The sequence below is a fragment of the Pongo pygmaeus genome, chromosome 2, assembly GCF_028885625.2.
Source record: "Pongo pygmaeus isolate AG05252 chromosome 2, NHGRI_mPonPyg2-v2.0_pri, whole genome shotgun sequence".
Classification (NCBI taxonomy): Eukaryota; Metazoa; Chordata; class Mammalia; order Primates; family Hominidae; genus Pongo; species Pongo pygmaeus.
Genome location: NC_085930.1, coordinates 96481783 through 96502809, shown reverse-complemented (window position 1 = coordinate 96502809; position 21027 = coordinate 96481783). Strand labels below are relative to the sequence as shown.

Below are 21027 nucleotides of genomic sequence, written 5' to 3'. Positions count from 1 at the left end.
CTCACCAGGAAGGTCTGCAGCTTCACTCCTGAAGCCAGCGACACCACGAACCCACCAGAAGGAAGAAACTCCGAACACATCTGAACATCAGAAGGAGCAAACTCCGGACACACAATCTTTAAGAACTGCAACACTCACTGTGAGGGTCTGCGGCTTCATTCTTGAAGTCAGTGAGACCAAGAACCCACTAATTCCAGACACAATAGTGCATAGCCTTAACCACTACAGCACCCTCCTTCCAAACCACACCCCTTCCATCACCACCCCTCTTCATCACAACCTGGACTCTCATATTCTAGAAGAAAGCAGGAAATCAAGCCGAATACGTAGTATAATTCTATTAAAATAATTACTGTGCATATGCGTACCAATGCAAGAAGGAAATTTCCCACAATACTCAACTGATTAACAGTATTTAATGATGAGCAGCAGAATTAGAAGACTTTATTTCTTTATAGTTTTCTAAACTTTTCAGTTTTTTTATAATAAACTGTTAATATAAAAAGTAAAATTACAAAAGTAAATATTTATAAAGCTTGTTAACTTTTTTTTTTTGAGACAGAGTCTCGCTGTGTCGCCCAGGCTGGAGTGCAGTGGCGTGATCTCGGCTCACCGCAAGCTCCACCTCCCGGGCTCACGCCATTCTCCTGCCTCAGCCTCCCGAGTAGCTGGGACTACAGGCGCCCGCCACTGCGCTTGGCTAATTTTTTTTTTTTAACTAGTCACGGGGTTTCACCGTGTTAGCCAGGATGGTCTCGATCTCCTGACCTTGTGATCCTCCTGCCTCGGCCTCCCAAAGTGCTGGGATTACAGGCGTGAGCCACCATGCCCGGCCAAAGCTTGTTAACATTTTTCATGTACTTTTCTTTTTTTAGCAAAAGTCTGCCAAACAACCTGAAATTATTAATTGTCTAAACCAGAGGTTGGCAAACTAGGGCCTGAGGGCCAAATCCAGCCGTCTGCCAGTTTACATAAGGTTTTACTGGTATACAGCCATGCTCAATCACTTACGTAAATGATTAGGACTGCTTTTGGCTACAACTGAGTTGAGTAGCCACCTGCAGACACATGGTAACACTATACCCCGTTTCTAATCTGACCTAGAGATAAACTTCTTACTCTCCTACCTCTAAACCTTTCCTCACAACATGTCTCTACTTGTTTTGCTACAGCCCAAAATGGATATTCTAGGAAGCTAATGAAACTGAAGCTTAGGGGCCCCTCACTTCACAGGACACCTTAGAAAGGTGTATGTGCTCTTACGATTTTGTAAAATTCGGAAAGGGATATTTAAAAATTCTTTTTCTTTATTTTTTCTCTGTTGCCCAGGCTGGAGTGCAGTTGCATGATCATGGCTCACTGTAACCTCAACATTCTGGGCTCAAGCTATCCTCCTGCCTCAGCCTCCTGGGTAGGTAGGACTGCAGGCAAACACCACCACGCCCTGCTAATTTTTTTTTTCTTTTTTTTTTTTTTTAGTAAAGACGAAGTCTAGTTATGTTGCCCAGGCTGGTCTCAAACGCCTGGGCTCAAGTGATCCTCTTGCCTCTGCCTCTTAAAGTGCTGGGATTATAGGCATGAGCCACTGCACCTGGCCTTAAAATTCTTTTTCTTGAAATGGCCCCCCAAATTATATAAGTTTCAGACCCTCTAAATGGATCTGCCTGTATCTAAAGCCCTAGACACTTTGCCACCCTTGTTACATTTTCAAGACCACAGCATGTTCAGTGGTGAGAAAAGTTGTTCCCACCAATTCCCAAGCAGCACTGGCAATGATGAACTCTTGGATTTCCAATCCCCAGATGGCCGAATCTTGCAGACAGAGACCACAGAGGCAGGGGGTCCACCTGGGTGCGTCCTCATATCCATCAGGAAGTTCACAGAGCAGACCATGCCCCTAGAGGACCCTGGTGGCACTCACACCCACACAAGGAAAAGAGGAACATGCACAACTATCACACAACTGTCTTTCTGCCATTCGTGACCTCTACTGAAATCCATCTTCCAATCCAATTTATGTATTTCTTGATACAGAGCCTCAGACATCACAGCACATCCAAGTGGTAAGACGCAGGCGGGTGTTCTGAAACTGCTTTCTAAAAGGTAATGCTGCTTGCAAGAATGACAAAAACGGCCAGGCACAGTAATCCCAGCACTTTGGGAGGCCTAGGTGGGTGGATCATGAGGTCAGGGGTTCAATATCAGCCTGGTCAAGATAGTGAAACCCTGTCTCTACTAAAAATACAAAAAAAAAAAATTAGCTGGGCGTGATGGTGGGCGCCTATAATCCCAGCTACTCGGGAGGCTGAGGCAGAGAATTGCTTAAACCCGGGAGGCGGAGGATCCAGAGAGCTGAGTTCGCACCACTGCACTCCAGCCTGGGCGACAGAGCGAAACTCCGTCTCAAAAAGGAAAAAAGAATGACAAAAAGGAGATCAAATCACATAATGTCCATGCAAATGTTTTAATATTTTAAAGACTTCTCGAATGTATGGAGAGTTTTTCAAAATAGCTACCATTAGGATGGAAAATTTACATCAGCTGGTGCTAAGCACAGTTGTCAATCCAAATGCCCACCCACACCTCTAAGTTGGTGCACAGTGTCTTTCACTCTCTTGCTCTTGGTCCCCCCCAGGTCTATTCTTATCTCCCCTTTTCCCTGGTGTGGGGGAGGGGGCCTTCTTTGTGGAGTGCAGCTGGCGGTTATGATAAGCAGGTGTCAGGACTTTGAAAATGACCTTGCCCATCAGCTGGTGGGAACCAAGAAGACAAGGAAGTCACTGTGTCACTGTCTGCCGGGTCTCAGTCCCTGAAACAAGACACAGTGAGGCCTGGTGGGGGAGAGAGAGAGGAAAGCTTTCTCTCTCTCTCTCTGTCTCTCTCTCACACACACACACACACACACACACACACACACACACACACACACACGAGTCACCAAACAAAAGGAAATGCACATAGTATCACCATTAAAGAGCAAAATAAAAACTCAAAGGTGAGGATTAAGTGTTTCCTAAACAGCAGAGGTAAACCAAGGAGACTGAGGCTTAGACAAATCCAGGGAAGTCTGCATTCTATGGATGGAGTTGGCAAATTCCATCAGGAGAGAGTCAGCAGAGGTTGGGGGAAGGGGAGGGATGTATATTCACCCAAGGCTGATTCCAGCGCCCAGAAAGCCAGGGCCATGTAAATGGCTGTTACTGTACCAGTCCCTGGAAAGGTTCCAACACCCAGGACATGCTCTGGGAAGAAAAAGAATGTCCACTAACCCAGTTTCTAATTAAATGTGGGTTAACTGGCACTGCTCCCTGCAGCTCAAGGGGCCAATTGAGAGCTGAAAGGAGCGTTTTTCAAAATAAAAAGGCCGAACCCACCAAGCCAGCGCTTTTTGTTTTCTCACATCCTTTCAGTTGCTCAACTTGACCCTCTGCTAGTTGGGTTGATTCCTTGGTCCTTGAAGAAACAAATCCTTCCCTGCCCCCACCAGCTCCACGTCTGCAAGGACAGAGATGACCCCTTGGCACACGTTGGATTGAACTCTGTTCCTCCTTTCCCATGATGTCGTCACGGCTGCCCAAGGATGAGTCACTGTGAAAGCCACACATTGTCCCCAGTGGACAAAAGGCTGGACCCAGGAGAGTGGCCCATTCACGCTTCTCCAAGAGCTAACCAGCCTCTTTCTACAACATCCAAAGGATGCTGCCTGATGCTGGGGAATGGTTAGTCTTCTCTTCCAGCTCCCAGTGCTAACATGAATAGGAAGAGAAACGAGCTTGGAAAAAAACTTTCAGTGAAGTGCAAAGAGCACATGCAGTAGTTACTCTGTGAAAACCAAGGCAAAACTTCATTCAAGATGCTTAAAAGCCAGGTGCAGTGGCTCACGCTGTAATCCCAACACTTTGGGAGCCCAAGGCAGGTGGATCACTTGAGGTCAGGAGTTCGAGACCAGCCTGGCCAACATGGTGAAACCCCATTTCTACTAAAAATACAAAAACTAGCTGGGCATGGTGGCATATGCCTGTAGTCCCAGCTACTCAGCAGGCTGAGGCAGGAGAATCACTTGAACCTGGGAGGCTGAGGCTGCAGTGAGCTGAGATGGCACCACTGCACTCCAGCCTGGGTGACAGAGGCTCTGTCTCAAAAAAAAAAAAAAAAAATTTAAAGGCCAAAAAGGAATATAGATCAATTTGTTAGTAATAATAATGTCACATTTTCTGCACATCAACTAAGGCAATGGGCTAAGGAAGGGTGTTGTTTGCATTATCTCATTTCATCCTCAGAACTACCCTATAAGGTAGGTCCTATAATTAGCCTCATTTTACATGCAAGGAAAGCAGAGCAAAGAGAGCTTAAGTAATTTCCAAAAGGTCACACATCTAGCCAGTGGTACAGTCAGGATTTGAACCAGAGCAGTCTGGCTCCAGAGCTGTGTTCTTAAATATACCATGCTATCATTAATTAATAAACTAATTTATAATGATTAAAGTTATGCTAAAGTGTTCACATTTGGGGGAGGTTGTGATGCTTTATGTTTATGTCGTGCTCACCTTCCCCACATCAAAAAAGTCACAACCTGGCTTTTCCCATTTAAAGACAGCAGCTGCCAGGTAGTTTGCTGAGCATGTGACATGTATCATCTCATTAATCCCCACAACAAATAATATGAGGTTGGTGCTAATATTATTCCTTTTACAGATGAAGACATCAAGCTTCGGGGAAGTTAACATCCTTGCCCAAGGTCATAAAACAAAAAAGGAATTTGAACCCAAGAATGTCAGATTCCAGCATCTGTATTCTTTCCATTATATATGCCATCTCTTGCAGAATTTCAAGATTTTCCAGAAAAAAAAAATTAACAGTATCATGAAATGAGGGGTGAGAATGACCGAGTCCAATGTTAAGCCACCTGGATTCACTGGGTAGCAAGGACCACAGTGGGTAGCTGGCCCATAAACCAGGACCATCCTCCTGGCCTCCAGCCTACATCACTGGATGGGTGACCTGTGACAAATCCCTTCTCTCTCTAGACCTTGGTTTCTTTATTTATAAAAGAGGAACAAGAGAGCAAGGGGGACTTCCTGAGTCTCAGGTAGACCAGGGCACTCCCAGAGGGCTCTGTAGGTGGCCATTTCTCCTCCATGGATGGACACTTCCCACCTCCCTTCCCGGCCCAATTCTTCGGGATCAGGTTTCTCATTTTTTCCCTGGACTCAAGTGTGTGCACCCAGGTAGGCAATGGCAAAAAAGTCACAGTCCTTCTCAGCCTCGGTGTGTTCCTAGGGAGGAGATGAGGAGGGGAGGGAAAGAAAGGGGGCTCGAAAGGAGCTGGAATGGGGGCAGAGTGCTTGAACAAGTGCTACACCTGAACCCGGGAGGTGTAAACATATGCAGAAAAACTTGTCCCTTAAGTTGGCATGTGTGTCAGATATATTTACACCTCAATCAAATTAAAATAAAAAATACTATTTGAAGAGATACCACATCAGATCAGGCAAGATTTTGTCAAATTAAAACTTTGCCACTATAAAGGCTCTATATTAAGTATGTAATGTCCCATCCAAGACACCTTTTTAAAGGCATCTACCTTCTAAGTTCATTATGAAAAGGGAACAATAAGGAATTGACAAGAAGGATTATTATATGTGGCTGAGAGGCTGGGGGTAAGGGGGTAAGGATTGGGGAACTTTTCTTTAATCACCAACCCTCAAGGTGCACAGATGATGCCTTAACTCTCTATTTCCATCTATTTCCATGCTTGCTTTATTTATTTATTTATTTATTTATGAATGAGACGGAGTTTCACTCTTGTTGCCCAGGCTGGAGTGCAATGGTGCAATCTTGGCTCACTGCAAACTCCGCCTCCCAGGTTCAAGTGATTCTCCTGCCTCAGCCTCCCAAGTAGCTGGGACTACAGGCGAACGCCACCTCGCCCAGCTAATTTTGTATTTTTAGTAGAGACAGAGTTTTACCATGTTAGTCAGGCTGGTGTCAAACTGCTGACCTCAAGTGATCCACCTGCCTTGGCCTCCCCAAGGGCTGGGATTTCAGGTTTCCATGCCTAATTTTGTGGAGCAAATAAAGCCTGAAACTTCAGGTAGGGACTTAAAATCTTGATTCTGTCACTGATTTGCAGGGTCCTGGGGCTGAGTCAGGAATCATGGCTCCCTGCCACCTCCCCTCTCACCTGTGAAAAAGGACAGTGAAGACCACAAAGGAAAGGGGATCACTGGCCCAGATGGCATGAACATCTGGGGTGTCTGCCACCCAGCATCCAATTCCCTGTGTGTGGGTAACAGCACCTGGCCTTCCCATTGGGGGACCACCCCTCCCTCACTCTCCATCCATGGGTTTGATGAGGCTGACTCCATCCTCCACCCCCAAGTTCCAGAGTTCCAGGAGAGAGCACAAGGCCTATGCTGTGAACAAATCTGAGTTTACTCGGGAAGCTCTGCTGGAACAAGTGGGAATAAGCTTTCACTCCACAGCTGGAGTCAAATGCTAGCCTGGAGTTGCCGGTATCACAGGGAGGAAACCTTCCTGAGAATGATTTCAACACAGAAGAAAGCAGAGCCAAGAGAAGGGCAGAGTGACAGCAAGACCTAATCACACTGAGCCCCTGGATCCCACCATGCCTGAGGCTATCTACTGTTGGACCTTCCATTCCTGTGAGCCATTACATTCCCTATGCAGCTTGATCCTGAATGAACTGCATTTCTGTCACTTGCAATAACATTTCCTAGCAGAACCACTGCATAGAATCCTAAGTCTCTTAGTTATAAGGGATACTGGCGGCTGTCCACCCAGCAGCATTTTGCAGATACTTCTGCAATGTAAGTTGGTCTAATGGATGAATGGTTTGTTCATTCCCTCCAGCTTCAATGCCTCAAACAGAAGGAAAGCTATCCTGTCAGTATTACTCTAAGCCACAGGATAAACCAAGTACATCTTCATGGAGTACTAATTTAAATGACAGAAAGTAGCTCCATGTTTGAAAAGCACAGCTGTAACCAAACATAGACACCTGTGGTTCACCCCAGGAATGAAAGGATGGGTCAACATTAGGAAATCTATCAATATAATTCATCTCATTACAGAGTCAAAAGAAAAAACAAAAACAGATGTCTCCTTAGATGCCAATCTTGTTAAATTCCAACATATATTCCTGATTGAAAAAAGAAACCTTTTAACAAAACAAGAATGGAATGAAACTTCCTTAAGAGATATATAGCTCACACTGAAAGCCTGCATCACATCTCCTAGGGAAACATTAGCGCACTCCCACTGAAGTGGGTACAAAGCAAGAAGGACCCTACATACCACCACTAGTTAACATTATTCAGGAAGCGGCCAGGCGCGGTGGCTCACACCTGTAATCCCAGCACTTTGGGAGGCTGAGGCAGGCAGATCATGAGGTCAGATTGAGACCGTCTTGGCCAACATGGTGAAACCCCATCTCTACTAAAATACAAAAAATTAGCCGGGCATGGTGGCGCGTGCCTGTAATCCCAGCTACTTGGGAGGCTGAGGCAGGGGAATCGCTTGAACCTGGGAGGCAGAGGTTGCAGTGAGCTGAGATCGTGCCACTGCACTCCAGCCTGGCGACAGAGGAAGATGCCGTCTCAAAACAAAAACAAACAAACAAACAAAAATTTATTCAGGAAGCATTTACCAATCCAATTAGTAAATCCTTTCTACTGACTAGAAAGGAAGGGAAAACAAAATTGTATTAATTTGCAGATGATATAATTGTATGTCTGGAAAAATCCCTCCCTACAAAAATATAGTAATAATAAAATAAGATCTGCAAAACTATTAGAGCAAATAGGAAAACTAGATAATATTAATCAACATGAATAAAAAAAGTTGTCCGGACATGGTGGCTCAAGCCTGCAATCCCAGCGCTTTGAGAGGCTGAGACAGGAGGATTGCTTGAGTCCAGGAGTTCAAGATCAGCCTGGGTAACCCAGTGAGACCTTGTTTCTACAAAAAAATTTTAAAAATTTAGCCGGGCATGGTGGCATGTGCCTGTAGTCCTAGCTACTCTAGAGGCTGAGTCAGGGGGATTGCTTGAGCTCAGGAGTTTGAGGCTGCAGTGAGCTATGATCACCCCCCTGCACTCCAGCCTGGGTAACAGAGACTGCCCTGTCCAGTCATCTGGGGAAGCCCAGGAGGTCCCTGTCTTTGCCAACAAAGGAAGAGAGGACCCGTCTTTCAAGACATGACTTGCAATAGCAGGGCTGATCAGACTGATCCACACGTGTGACCATCTCATCACCCACATCTGTACTGACCTGAATGTCATTTTTGTCTCAAAAAAAAAGTTATTAATCAAAGCTTTCCTATATACAAAAAAAAAGCATGAATACATGCTGGTGATCCAGCTAACACAAATGATTATTCCAGAAATATATTCCTTCTTGTGCTCTGCCACATTTCCTCTTCTCTACTTGTGTGAATGTTGGTGGCATGCTTGAAACTCACAGCTGTACCCAAACATAGACACTACCAACCAGGCACTTATTTTGCCTAGGCTCAACCATCTCTGGTGACTGGGAACCAATCTCCCGAGACTGCCCTGTCCAGTCACCTGGGGAAGCCTAGGAGGACCCTGTCTTTGCCAACAAAGGAAGAGAGGACCTATCTTTCAAGACATGACTCGCAGTAGCAGGCTGATCAGGCTGATCCACATGTACGACCGTCTCATCACCCACATCTGTACTGACCTGAATGCCATTCTTTGTCCAAGCTAAGCCCCTGGGCCTTCGCACATGCTGTCCCTGATGCCTGCCATGATTTTCCTCAAGAAGACTGCAGGGCTTGCTCTCTCAACATTCAGGTCTATGTTGAATGTTATTCTCTCAAAAAAGCTCTCCCTGTGTCTCTATGTAAAACTCCACCCACTTATGCTCACCCTATCACACACTCTCTCTTTCCTCATAGCATGCACCACCAGCTAATGCCACTTCACACATCTGTTTATGGTCTGTCTCTCTCACCAGAAGGTAAGCTCCATCAGGGTAGGGACCACCACATCCGCTTCATTCACTGCAGTATCCCTATCCCAAACACAGTCCCAGACGCACAGAAGGGGCTCAACAGATGTTAGTTTTATAGGTGGATGGATGGATTTGTTCAGTCCGCAGATCCACTCTCAGTTCTACCACCAAATATTTTTCATGAGTTCACCTCTCTCCATTGGTTATCCAAGCTATCCACTCACTTATTCTCAACGGGTATTTATGACCTCCATCATCTCTCTCCTGGATGGCTACAATACCCCCAGCTGGTTACTTAGCCCTGAGTTTTGCTTCCCTCCACATCTTTTTCCCACTCTAGCCAGAGATCTTTTCTCAAAATGCAGATTTAATCAGATTTAAGAGGCCACTTAAAACACTTCAGTGGCCTCTTGGGACCCTTAGGACAGAGTCTAAGCCCTTTACTACCAAGGCCAAGAGGACCCAGTGTTCCCAGCCCAGAGGCCTCCCAGGCCCCTGTCATATGACATGATCCAGTCTCACTGAGATGCTGTCTTTGCTCTGGCACATCACATCTCTGTGGACTCTGGACCTTGGCACACACTGCCCCTTCCACATGGTTTGCTCTTTACCTGGCTATCCCTCACAGATGCTTCCATTTTCTGTCTGCTACTTCCCACGGGGAATGTTAGGTCCAACCCCAAAGGGACTACAGATCCTCACACTTCCCTGTCACATGCTCACTGCCCTGGGAATGGCTTGTTTAGGTCTGTGTGCTCCTGTACTATAAGATTCATAAGAGTCGGCCTGTGCCATTCACAGCACCCAGAACAACGCCCCCGGCACTGAGTAGACACTCGAGATAGACTTCCTGACTTTAATTTAAATCATGCCTTCTCCAAATTGGCATGGGGTTGGTTTCTTTGTGTCACATCTGATGCTGCTTTGGGCACCCCAATGCACCCTTCATACTCCCTTGAGAAAACAGCAACACACAGGTATATGCTTACACTTGCATGCACACAGCACTTGGGAACCCACCACTCCCCAAAGTGCCCATTCCACCATGACATTCTAACCTTGCAGAAATCTTCTTTCCTGCCTAAATGTTATAAACAGAATATTGAAGCTTCCTACACTCTACTCCAATTTGACCTGGATCTATCAAAAAGAAGGAAAGATATTTAAAAAAAAAAAAGTAGGGGGCTGTCTCTGAAATATCTCCCTTAGCCACCATACCTGGAAGGCCAATAGCAAACAGATTCAATTTTACTTGACAATCTTAAAAAAAAAAAATCAGAGCTATACCTGTATATGGCTTATTTCTGTAATAAAACAAAAAAAAAAATCCACCTTGTGTAGGGTAAGAGCAATTTTGTTTTTTTCTTTTTTTTGAGACGGAGTCTCGCTCTGTTGCCCAGGCTGGAGTGCAGTGGCACGATCTCGGCTCACTGCAAGCACTGCCTCCCGGGTTCAGGCCATTCTCCCACCTCAGCCTCCCAAGTAGCTGGGACTACAGGCACCCGCCACCACACCCGGCTAATTTTTTGTATTTTAGTAGAGACGGGGTTTCACCACGTCAGCCAGGATGGTCTCGATCTCCTGACCTCATGATCCTCCCGCCTCGGCCTCCCAAAGTTCTGGGATTACAGGCGTGAGCCACCGCGCCCGGCCAAGAGCAGTTTTTTATTACAAATGCTTCTCCTTCTTAATAGTTGTTAGAATTATGGTCAATGTAATATCTCAATCCGATCTAAAACAAAACAAATGCAGGCTAATGCCTTCACCAGGGTGTCAACTGAGCAACACCAGCATGGGTTATCCTGATGTTGGAGTGATGTCACCCACGAGGGCCTCTCACTGCAAATGCTGTACCTGGACTCCAGCCTTGAGGCTTCACTTGAAGTTCATGGAACTGGAGGACCAAGGCAAATGGCACCGCAAAGACACACCCAGACAAACACAGAATGTGGATCTGACTCTTCAAAACGCTAGTGCCATGGAGGGCAAAAATAAAGGAGGGATCTGTTCTGGATTGAAGGAGACTAAAGAGATGAAATTATCAAATACAGTGCTTTAGCCAGGACTGGGCCGAGATGGGTAGGGAAAGGAAAAGAGCTGTCAAAGGGGTTTCGGAACAATGGAGGGAATTTGGATCCTGAGTAGAAGAGTTAGGAGACAGTATTAGTCATAAAACTTCAGAGCTGTGAAAAACCATCACCATCTTTACATTGACACAATGCTCCACGATTTACCAAGGAATTTCATGTGACCTAGTCCCACCCGCTCACTTCAGAGATGAGGAAACTGCACTCAGAGTGGCTAGATTCTAGCCCTAATGCAGTGGGTTGCTGCAGTTGGCACACACCGGGAAGAGTGATTGCACACATCTCAGTGACTCTGTGTGTGGAAGCTGGCCATGGCGGGAGTATTTACAGAAGTAGGCAGATGCTACAAGTCTGAGCTTTTTCCTCTCAGAAACTCATTTGCCCTAACCCTTACCCTAACCCTCTCCTAAAGCCAGACGTGAACCTAGGCCTCCCTCCAGCCATTCAGGGCTCCTTTCCATCACCCTTGTTTTTGCTCCCTCTTGAGTCATCTGCCCCTGAAAAACCTATGCCAGACTGCAAAGTCCTCCAGGGCACGGACTCTATTAGATTGTAATCAGGGCCCCTGCCTGTCCTACTCACCAGTGTATCCATGAGCCCAGCACAGTGCCTGGCACACAGCCTCGATAGATACTCATCATTAGAGAAGACGATTCCTCCTACTTGGGCTCTGCACACAGGTGGGACAAAAGCCACCTTCAGCTCAAGCCCCAGAAGCACTCCTGGGGAAAGGCTTAACTCAAGTTCCCATGCTCTTCTCTCACCTAGGGAACAAAATTCTCAAGACTCCCCCCATTCACACCCTAGCAGAATACCCCAGACAAAACCAACACTTAAGGTATCTCAATAACCTGTACCTTATGAGCCTAGTGAGCCCATAAGATACTTTAACAATGATGGAAGCAGGGCGCAGTGGTTCACACTTATAATTCCAGCTCTTTGGGAGGCCAAGGCAGAAGGATCACTTGAGCTCAGGAGTTTGAGACCAGCCTGGACAACATAGTGAGAGTCCATCTATACAAAAAAATTTTTTAATTGGCCAGGTGTGGTGGTGCAAGCCTGTAGTCCCAGCTACTCAGGAGGCTGAGGTAGAAGGATCACTTGAGCCCAAGAGGTTGAGGCTGCAGTGATTCATGATCACACCACTGCACTCCAGCCTGGATGACAGAGCGAGACTCTGTCTCTTAAAAAAAAAAAAGAGGTTTGGATGCCTCCCACCCCAAGCTTGCACAGCTCTCTTAACCCTAGGAGTTAAGAGGGTTGAAAAAGTTGATTCACCTCCAGAGAAAGTGTCACACTCTCACCTGGCAGGAATTTTCTATCAGATTTCCCAGGAGGGAGACTGACATGATGTACATGGTCTCCACGCAGTGAGGGTACCACATGAGGACAGCGGCTGTTTTAGGTGCCACCATCTACCCTACCTAGACAGGGCCGGGGGAGCTTCCTCTTCACCAGATGAGTGTGGGCCAGAGGCAAAACCCCTCAGAGACATTCTTTTCCTGCCTGTTGTGCTACATGGTGCCACCTGAGTGCTGTGCCCATCAGAGGCCGCCTGGTATGTGTGTCTTTAAACACTTCTCGATTGTGCACTAGGTGCCAGACACTGCCAGGCCCTTAAGCCTTTCTTAAGTCTCCCCTTCTAGACTGTAAGTCTTTCTAGAAGTCTCCCCTTCTAGACTGTAAGCTGCTTGAAGGCAAGGTCCATGTCTGACTGTAGCCCCCAGCATGCCCGAAAGAGTGATTAGTACATAGTAGGTACTCAAATAACTACAGAATGCATTTTTTAATGTGATCACCCTATGTTAGAAATTGTCACAGAGAAGCAGAGGGCATGCATTCTGAGACCTCCTCCTTGACTCTGCAGTTGGTGGGAGAATGATTTTTGAACTGATAACAGACTAATGCCACATGCTAGACATTGGCCAGATGCCCAGTGACAGAGCTAAGCATTTCTTACCACACTGAATCCTTGCATAACTCTACGAACTAAGTACCACTGTTATCCACCTTTCACAGATGGGCAAACTGAGACTTGGGAAACTTCAACAACTGGGCCAGGATACTCACTTCCTCCCCTAACACCCTCCTGGCAGTTCCCCTTGTCACCGGCGCCACCCTATGAGAAGGTGACTGCCTGGCATTAGGAACATGCTGATTGGCTCCCAATGCCCACCCTTCCACACCTCAATGGACTGCCTGGGATGAAGCCCACTCCCACCCTTGGAGCAGCCACAGAAATTGCTCCCATTCTGCAGAGGGGCTCTGTGCTCCGGTCTGCAGGGAGCAAGTAGAAGGAGGACCCAGCCAGTCAAGAAGCAAGTAGGGTGGTGAGAAGGCTGAGGGCTTTCTCTGGGAGTGTCAAAGGTGCAGGTTTAGGCTGGGCACACTGGCTCACACCTGTAATCCCAGCACTTTGGGAGGCTGAGGTAGGTGGATCACGTGAGGCCAGGAGTTCAAGATCAGCCTGGCCAACATGGTGAAACACTTTTTCTACTAAAAATACAAAAAAAATTAGCCAGGTGTGGTGACGCACACCTGTAATCCCAGCTACTCAGGAGGCTGAGGCAGGAGAATTGCTTGAACCCGGGAGGTGGAGGTTGCAGTGAGCCGAGATCACGCCATTGCACTCCAGCCCGGGCAACAGAGCGAGACCCTGTCTCAAAAAAAAAAAAAAAAATCAAAGGTACAGGTTTAAGCCTAAGCCCTAGAATTACCTGTGACATTGGAGCAGGCACTTTAGAACTCTTTTTCCTCATCTGTAAAACGGAGGTGAACAATATGTGTTGTTCACTGGGTTGTGATGATGGTTGGAGCCAATGTATATAAAAAGCCCCTCAGGAGGTGCCCCAAATAAGCAGGCATTATAATTTGCTGTGTAGAGGATTAGCCATGCTCACTGGAGGACCAAGGAGCTTTTTTAGTGACTTTGCAGCAAATCTTCCAAGATGTGTTCCAGTCTATGCCTTTGGCCATTACAAGGGCAGATAATGGTGAAAACCACACACACACACACACACACACACACACACACACACACAAACACACACACATACACCTCCCAAAATAGGACCTGAGGTTTAGGAGACCAGATCTGGGGCTTAACTCTTCCACTCATTGGCTACGGAACCATAGCCCAGCCCTTCACCTCCATAAGCCTCAGTTCCTCATCTGTAAATAACATCTACTTGGGCCGGGCGTGGTGGCTCACGCCTGCAATCCCACCACTTTGGGAGGCCGAGGCAGGCAGATCACCTGAGGTCGGGAGTTCAAGACCAGCCTGACCAACATGGAGAAACCCCGTCTCTACTAAAAATACAAAATTAGCTGGGCGTGGTGGTACATGCCTGTAATCACAGCTACTCAGTAGGCTGAGGCAGGAGAATCACTTGAACCCAGGAGCAGAGGTTGCAGTGAGCAGAGATCATGCCATTGCACCCCAGCTTGGACAACAAGAGCGAAACTCCGCCTCAAAAAAAAAAAAAACAATCTACTTACCTCATTGTCCTGATCACATAGTTGAAGGACTGGGTGAAGGCTCAAAGACCCAATCCAGCACATCCCTGGGGTGATCTCTACAGTAGCAGATGTAGGGAGCTGCCCTCCCTTAAGAGACCTCTGCATGCACAGTGACACTTTATAGGCTCTGATGAGGTCTGCAAAAAGGTCCCCATTTAACTGAGGTTAAGCCAGCACTGGCCAAACAAATTTGACAACAAACCCCACTTTTTCCCTGCCATACCTAATCATGTAAGGAAGAAACCATATTCTAAGTAGCAGACTCTGGGAATGCTGATGGGATCTCCAAGAAGACACCTTAGAGAGATGTCGCCTTGCCCAGGGTCACAGAGCCCAAGGTCAGGGGAGTCTGCAAACCTCGGGCTCTTGCTCTCCCTTCTGTTGGGCTTCTGGCTTCTCAAGGTCAGCAGCTAAACCTCCGGAGGGTGGGGGCAACAGAGCAGGTCCCAAACAGCCTTTTGGACAGTGAACAAAGAGCTACTAAAAATCAGTGACCAAAACAGCCCTGGCCTAATGCCAAGATGGGAGCTGATAAGTGGATCAAGGAGAAGAGAGCAGCTAAGAGCAAGCAGCGAAACCACCATGTCTAATGGGGAGGGCTTCGAGCACTATACAAACCAGCCTAACCCTGCAGCATGAAAACTGCCTGCGGCGCTGGGGCAAATCGCAATTCTGGGTCAAGTCCTTCATGTTGCCATCTACAAATCACTCTGTTTTCTAGCCAATTCAGTCCACCTGAGCCACACACAGGCAGGGCCTGGGCCAGATGTCAGGTGTCACTGCACCAGACAAGGCCCTTCCCTCCAGGAGAGTAAAGCCTAGCAGAACCAGCAAGGAGGAGGTGCTCAACACATACGGAACAGGTGAGCAAGCCAGAGGAGATTGTTATTTTGGAAAAAGAGACATATATGTATATAATCTGTGCCTGGAGACTCTGCAAGGAACGCCTAATCCCTTGTTTGAGCATTTTCCTAAAGTGCTGAGGGCCACTGAGTAATGGGATGTTTGTTGACTGACTGACCAAATGAATGAATGAATAAATGACCTAAATTAAACCTTTCCATTTCTCCAACATAAGTGAAGTCCTTACTATCCAACCATTTCACCATAGGTCCATTCATAGGAAGAATTTACAAGAAGGACAAGGACTTCTCCCCGTCAAAATCCTCTCCTTTGCACCTGAGGAAACTGTTCAGAAATTCTGCTTCTGTTGCTACACAGCTGAGGAAGCTGAGGCATAGAAATGCACTATCTGCCTGCAGTCACTGATGACCACAGAAAACTGCACTCTCCAGGGTATTTATCTTCTAGAAATCCTATACTCTTGGGCCCCTAAAATGTAAGTTAGCATCCAGAAGTAGAAGCAGCAAGAAATTATGGCTCAGTCAATAAATGCTATGCAAATAGTTCTCCTCACAATAAAGTCACTTGGTTAAAAGACAAACTGCCCATAAATCACAGGAAAAAAACCGCATCTCACAAAGGGAAGCATGGCCTGTGGGCAGGGATTCCAGGGAGCCCCAGTCCTTGAGGAAGTGGGGTTGGCCCAGGCTGATCTGTGGTCCTTTCAGCTGGTCGGCTTTGTCTCAGCACCTCATCTCAAGGATCCTAGGTCCACCCTATCTTGTTACTCCACCCCTTTTACTCATTGGTCTAGAAATATTAGTAAGTACCTACTGTGTGCCAAGCACACAGTAATGAGGTGAACTGTATAATAATGGTGAACACGAGAGGTGAGACCTGGCCCCATGAGGTTTGCAGTCCAATAGGTGAGAGAGACACTAAAAAGATAAATACATGTAAGATGATAAATTGTGTTTACTGATTACCATTTCTGAAATATAAGTCTATCATTCTCCTGACAGAAAAGTCTTTCTAGGTTCTTCACTCTATATGTGACTAAAAGTAAGCAAACAAAAACAAAAACTGCTGCCTTTACTGGGTACTGACCATATGCCAGGAGCTTTCCAATGATTAACTCAGAACATCCCCAATGACCCGCTGTGGGAGATACTATTATTATCCCCACTGACCAACGTAGATTCATGAGTTTCCACTTAACCACTGCTCAGATGTGTGCAACTACCTCTCCCCCACAGATGCCAGACTCTGAATTCCCTAAGAATTCATATCTTACCCATCTTTTTGTCACTTGTGCATACAATAGTATTCAATCAATGCCCACTGAATGAAAAATCAATTAATCATTCAATGGGCTAGTTTTCTGCAAGATATTACCCGCTGAATCAGTACTTTGGGAGGCTGAGGTGGGTGAATCATGTGAGGCAGTTTTGGAAGAAGAGAGGATCAGTCTCCTAATAATTGCACAAGAGGTAGCTGTGATGTTGTGGAAAGAGTCAGAGCCAGACCCTGGAGACGTGGGAGCATGAACTTGGCAATCATTTCATCACTCTAGGTCTGTCTGCTTAAAACTGTAATGCAGAGTTAAACACAATGAATCTAGAATTTCTTCCGGCTCTAAATTTTTATGTCTCTGAAATATATAAGAAGAAGATGGGGGCTGAGAAAGGCATTTGAAATTGCACTCTGTCTGCAATTTCTTGATCTTAGAATAAGACCTAAAGTTAAACATTTTAGGGCAGGTTGACTGATTAGGTCTAGGGAGCGCAAGTGAAGTACTTCCTCTCCCTGCACAGCTCAGTTTATGTACTCCCCATAGGCAAGTATATGTACTCCCCATGACAAATATGCTCAACCTGTAGAACCCCTTTGCAGAGAAACATTTTGGATGGGCATGGGTGAGGCTGCCATCCCTAACTGTACCCAAGAACAGTGGTACTGGTGATATGCAGGAGCCCCTGTTCATACACTGGACAGAGACAAAGCCATCACTTTCAACTCTGCTCTCCCCTAGAAATATCACAGATTCTGAATAACAACTGAGTGTGGTCAAATCAACTGCAAACAAGGGCGTGATGGCCCCAAAGCCATGCTCATTAAACAGAACTCAGCACTCAACAAATGTGGGTCTGTCTGTTACTCCAAGTGACAGCACTGGGTAGAAACCAGGGCTCCATGGTGAGAAAAGTTTTGCTGGTTTCCTTTTACTCTTTGGGTTGGTTTTGAATATGTTTCTGTCTGTTACCTAATGGCCACAAAATGGGGAGAAACAACACAACTCCCTACCTTAGAGGACCATTGTGAGAATTAAATGAGATAAACAGGCCAAGTGATCCACGCAGAGGCCGACATAGTAAATACTCAAACTGTTGCCAATGCTGATGGCATCAGTGATGGTAGTGGTGGATATAAAAGTAGGGAAATCCAGCTGAGGGCTCTTTGAAATCCCTCAGGGTTAGAAGGAGAAGCAGATGATCCTGGGCTGGACTCTCCTGGGGGAGTATAAGTATACTCCTTGGATGCTTCTCAGAAGAGAAAACAACGTAGCAACCACTCCTGGGAAGGACCAGGCTCCCCAGATGCCCTGGGGCCCTGGGACTCTGGATAGGTGGATGGGTCCCTGTGGGGACAGAGGCTTATGGCACCATCAGGAGATGAAGCTAGGCAACACAGTCCTGAGAAGATGAACATCCTCAGAGTTCAGAGGAGGCAGAGGAAATTACAACCACAGACAGACACAATCATTCACCCAAAAGACTAGCAAAATTAAAAAGCCGAAGACCTGAGGCATGGCAAGATGGTGGGCAAATAGGAGATCTGGTGCCCAGGTGACAAGCAGTGCCCTTTGGAGAACGAACTGGTGATGTTTCAGACCTTACAGGCATACACAGGATGACCCAGCAACTCTAATCCCCGGCAACCTCCCTAGAGAACTCTTGCCCATGTGCTCAGGTGGAACATACCAGAAAGCACATCACAGCACTACCATAAGGGCAACAAACAGAACGAAGCTAACCACCACCATCAGGGAAATGGCCCAATAAACAGTTGGATCCTCGTATGTGGATATACTATTCACCTGGCTGCAGTAAAAAAAAAAAATGTAGATTAACATATGTCTTGAAAACATTTTAGGACATATTATTGAATTTATAAAAGGGCTACAAAATAGGCTAACAAGCATAGTATGACAGTACATATTTAAAAACAGAAAAAAAAAGGAAGAAAGAAAAGAGTGACTTTTGTTCTATGTATCTAGATAACTAACAAAGTTATGGAAGAAAATGTACAAGGTAGATCCCAGTGGTTACTTCTGGGAAGGGCAGGGATGAGGTAGGAGCTGGGAATGAAAATGGGAGTCAACGGGGATTTCATTTGTATTTTTAACAAGGAAAATGTATTTATTTATTTATAAATAAAATTAATTTTAGGCTGGGCGTGGTGGCTCACGCCTGTAATCCCAGCACTTTGGGAGGCTGAGGTAGGTAGATCACCTGAGGTCAAGAGTTCGAAACCAACCTGGCCAACATAGTGAAATTTCATCTCTACTAAAAATACAAAAATTAGCCATGTGTGGTGGTGAACACCTGTAATCTCAGCTACTCGGGAGGCTGAGGAAGGAAAATCATTTGAACCCAGGAGGTGGAGGTTGCAGTGAGCTGAGATTGTACCATTGCACTCTAGCCTGGGCAACAGAGCAAAAACTCTGTCTCAAAGAAAAGTAAATAAATAAATTAAATTAAATTAATTGTAATTATTGACATTACATTAAAAGTTTTTAATTATTTATATGTAATTATTTATTTTAGAGATGGGAGTCTTGCTGTGTTGCCCAGGCTGGAGTGTAGTGGCTATTCACCAGTGCAATTGTAGTGCACTTCAGCCTTAAACTCCTAGGCTCAAGCAATCCTCTTGCCTCAGCCTCCTGAGTAGCTGGGACTACAGGCACACACTACCACAACTGGCTTAAAAAAAAGGCATAAGAAGGAGAAAGAAATGGTGAATCAAAGAGAAGACGGAGCTGCCAAGAGCTCAGGGTCTGCCTTTGCCTCCTCTTGGGGGACTGGCCACTCACAAATGCTGGCACAACACATCCGAGCATGGCGCACAGTGTTTTGGAATGAATGTCCATAGTTTGAAATAAATATTTAATTCTATATCACATTGGTCCTACTTATACCAACACTTCCTTCTAAGTCTTAGAAAAATCCCTTCATACTGAATGGCATTCCTCCTCTGGCAGAGATGTGAAAGAAACATCTCTAGTAAGAAATTAGAGATGTGGAAGAAAATACGTGAAATTTTGCTATCTCCAAATTCTTTTTTTTTTTTTTTTTTGACAAGGTCTCACTCTGTCACGCAGGCTACAGTATAATGGTGTGATCATGGCTCAGTGCAACCTCAACCTGCTGGACTCAAACAATCCTCCCGCCTCAGCCTCCCAAGTAGCTGGGACTACAGGCACACATCACCATGCCTGGCTAATTTTTTTTTATTTTTAGTAGAAATGAGGTCTCACTATGTTACCCAGGCTGGTCTCGAACTCCTGGGCTCAAGTGATCCTCTCTCACCTCAGCATTGCAAAGTGCCGGGATTATAGGCATGAGACACCATGCCTAGCACTATCTCCACATTCTTGATGGCCTCTACTGACTTATGTAGGCTTAAAGGAAGCCCTCCATTGCATTTAATTGTTGCCTGCAGGAATTTTTAAATTTTTAATTATTTAGGTTATTTAATTATTTTTACCTTTCCTTGTTTTCTTCCATTCCTCTACAGCTGCATTGATTCATTGCTGTGGAACTGTCCATAGACTCAGTATGGCAGGCTCAGGTCTCCTTTTTTAAAAAGCAAAACAACCAACATTTATCATCTAGGTACATTTATGTTATAAACACACAAAGAGCTGCATTAAATACAAGGGGAATGTATCAAGGGTTACCCAGTGTCCACCAAAATCCAATCTTTCCTTCTTCCATAATTATTCAAGTTTTATCAGGTACAACATTTTCTTTTCTTTTCTTTTCTTTTTTTGAGACAGAGTCTCGCTCGGTCACCCACGCTGGAGTGCAGTGGCACGATCTCAGCTCACTGCAACTTCCGCCTCCCAGGGTCACACCACTCCTTTGCCTCAGCCTCCCGAGCAGCTGAGATTACAGGCACACGCCACCATATCCTGCTAATTTTTGTATTTTTAGTACAGACAGGGTTAGACCATGTTGGCTAGGCTGGTCTTGAACTCCTGACCTCAGGCGAGCCGCCCACCTCAACCTCCCAAAGTGCTGAGATTACAGGCTTGAGCCACTGCACCCGGCCAGGTACCACATTTTCCAAGCATCCTTGCAGGGAGATATAGCCAAATGTCTGGGTTCCCAGTGGAACGTGAGAAGAAGTGATGTGTGCCACTTCTCGGTCTAGGTCTTAGGATATGAGCACCCTTCCCACGGGCTGGAACCCAGCTCTGCCCATGCAGATGATGACAATGCACTTGGAATGACAAAGCAACAAGGTAGAAACCACCTGGGCCTGTGATTGCATCTAGCAAGGCCACTCCTGTCACCTTA

At 46.0% G+C, this 21027-nt stretch overlaps 1 protein-coding gene across 5 annotated transcripts in view; it reads right to left on the bottom strand.

Moving 5' to 3' along the window:
• ARHGEF3 (Rho guanine nucleotide exchange factor 3) overlaps nt 1-21027 on the bottom strand; it is a 349765-nt gene that overhangs the window by 285246 nt on the left and 43492 nt on the right. For 3 of the 5 annotated variants that reach the window (XM_054482009.2, XM_054482010.2, XM_054482008.2), the window contains exon 2: nt 20213-20301. The exons of the other annotated variants lie outside the window; for them this stretch is intronic. In XM_054482009.2, the coding sequence (XP_054337984.1) occupies nt 20213-20274 (62 nt within the window). In that variant the 5' untranslated portion in view covers nt 20275-20301. The remainder of the gene's footprint in view (nt 1-20212; nt 20302-21027) is intronic. 5 annotated transcript variants of the gene reach the window in all.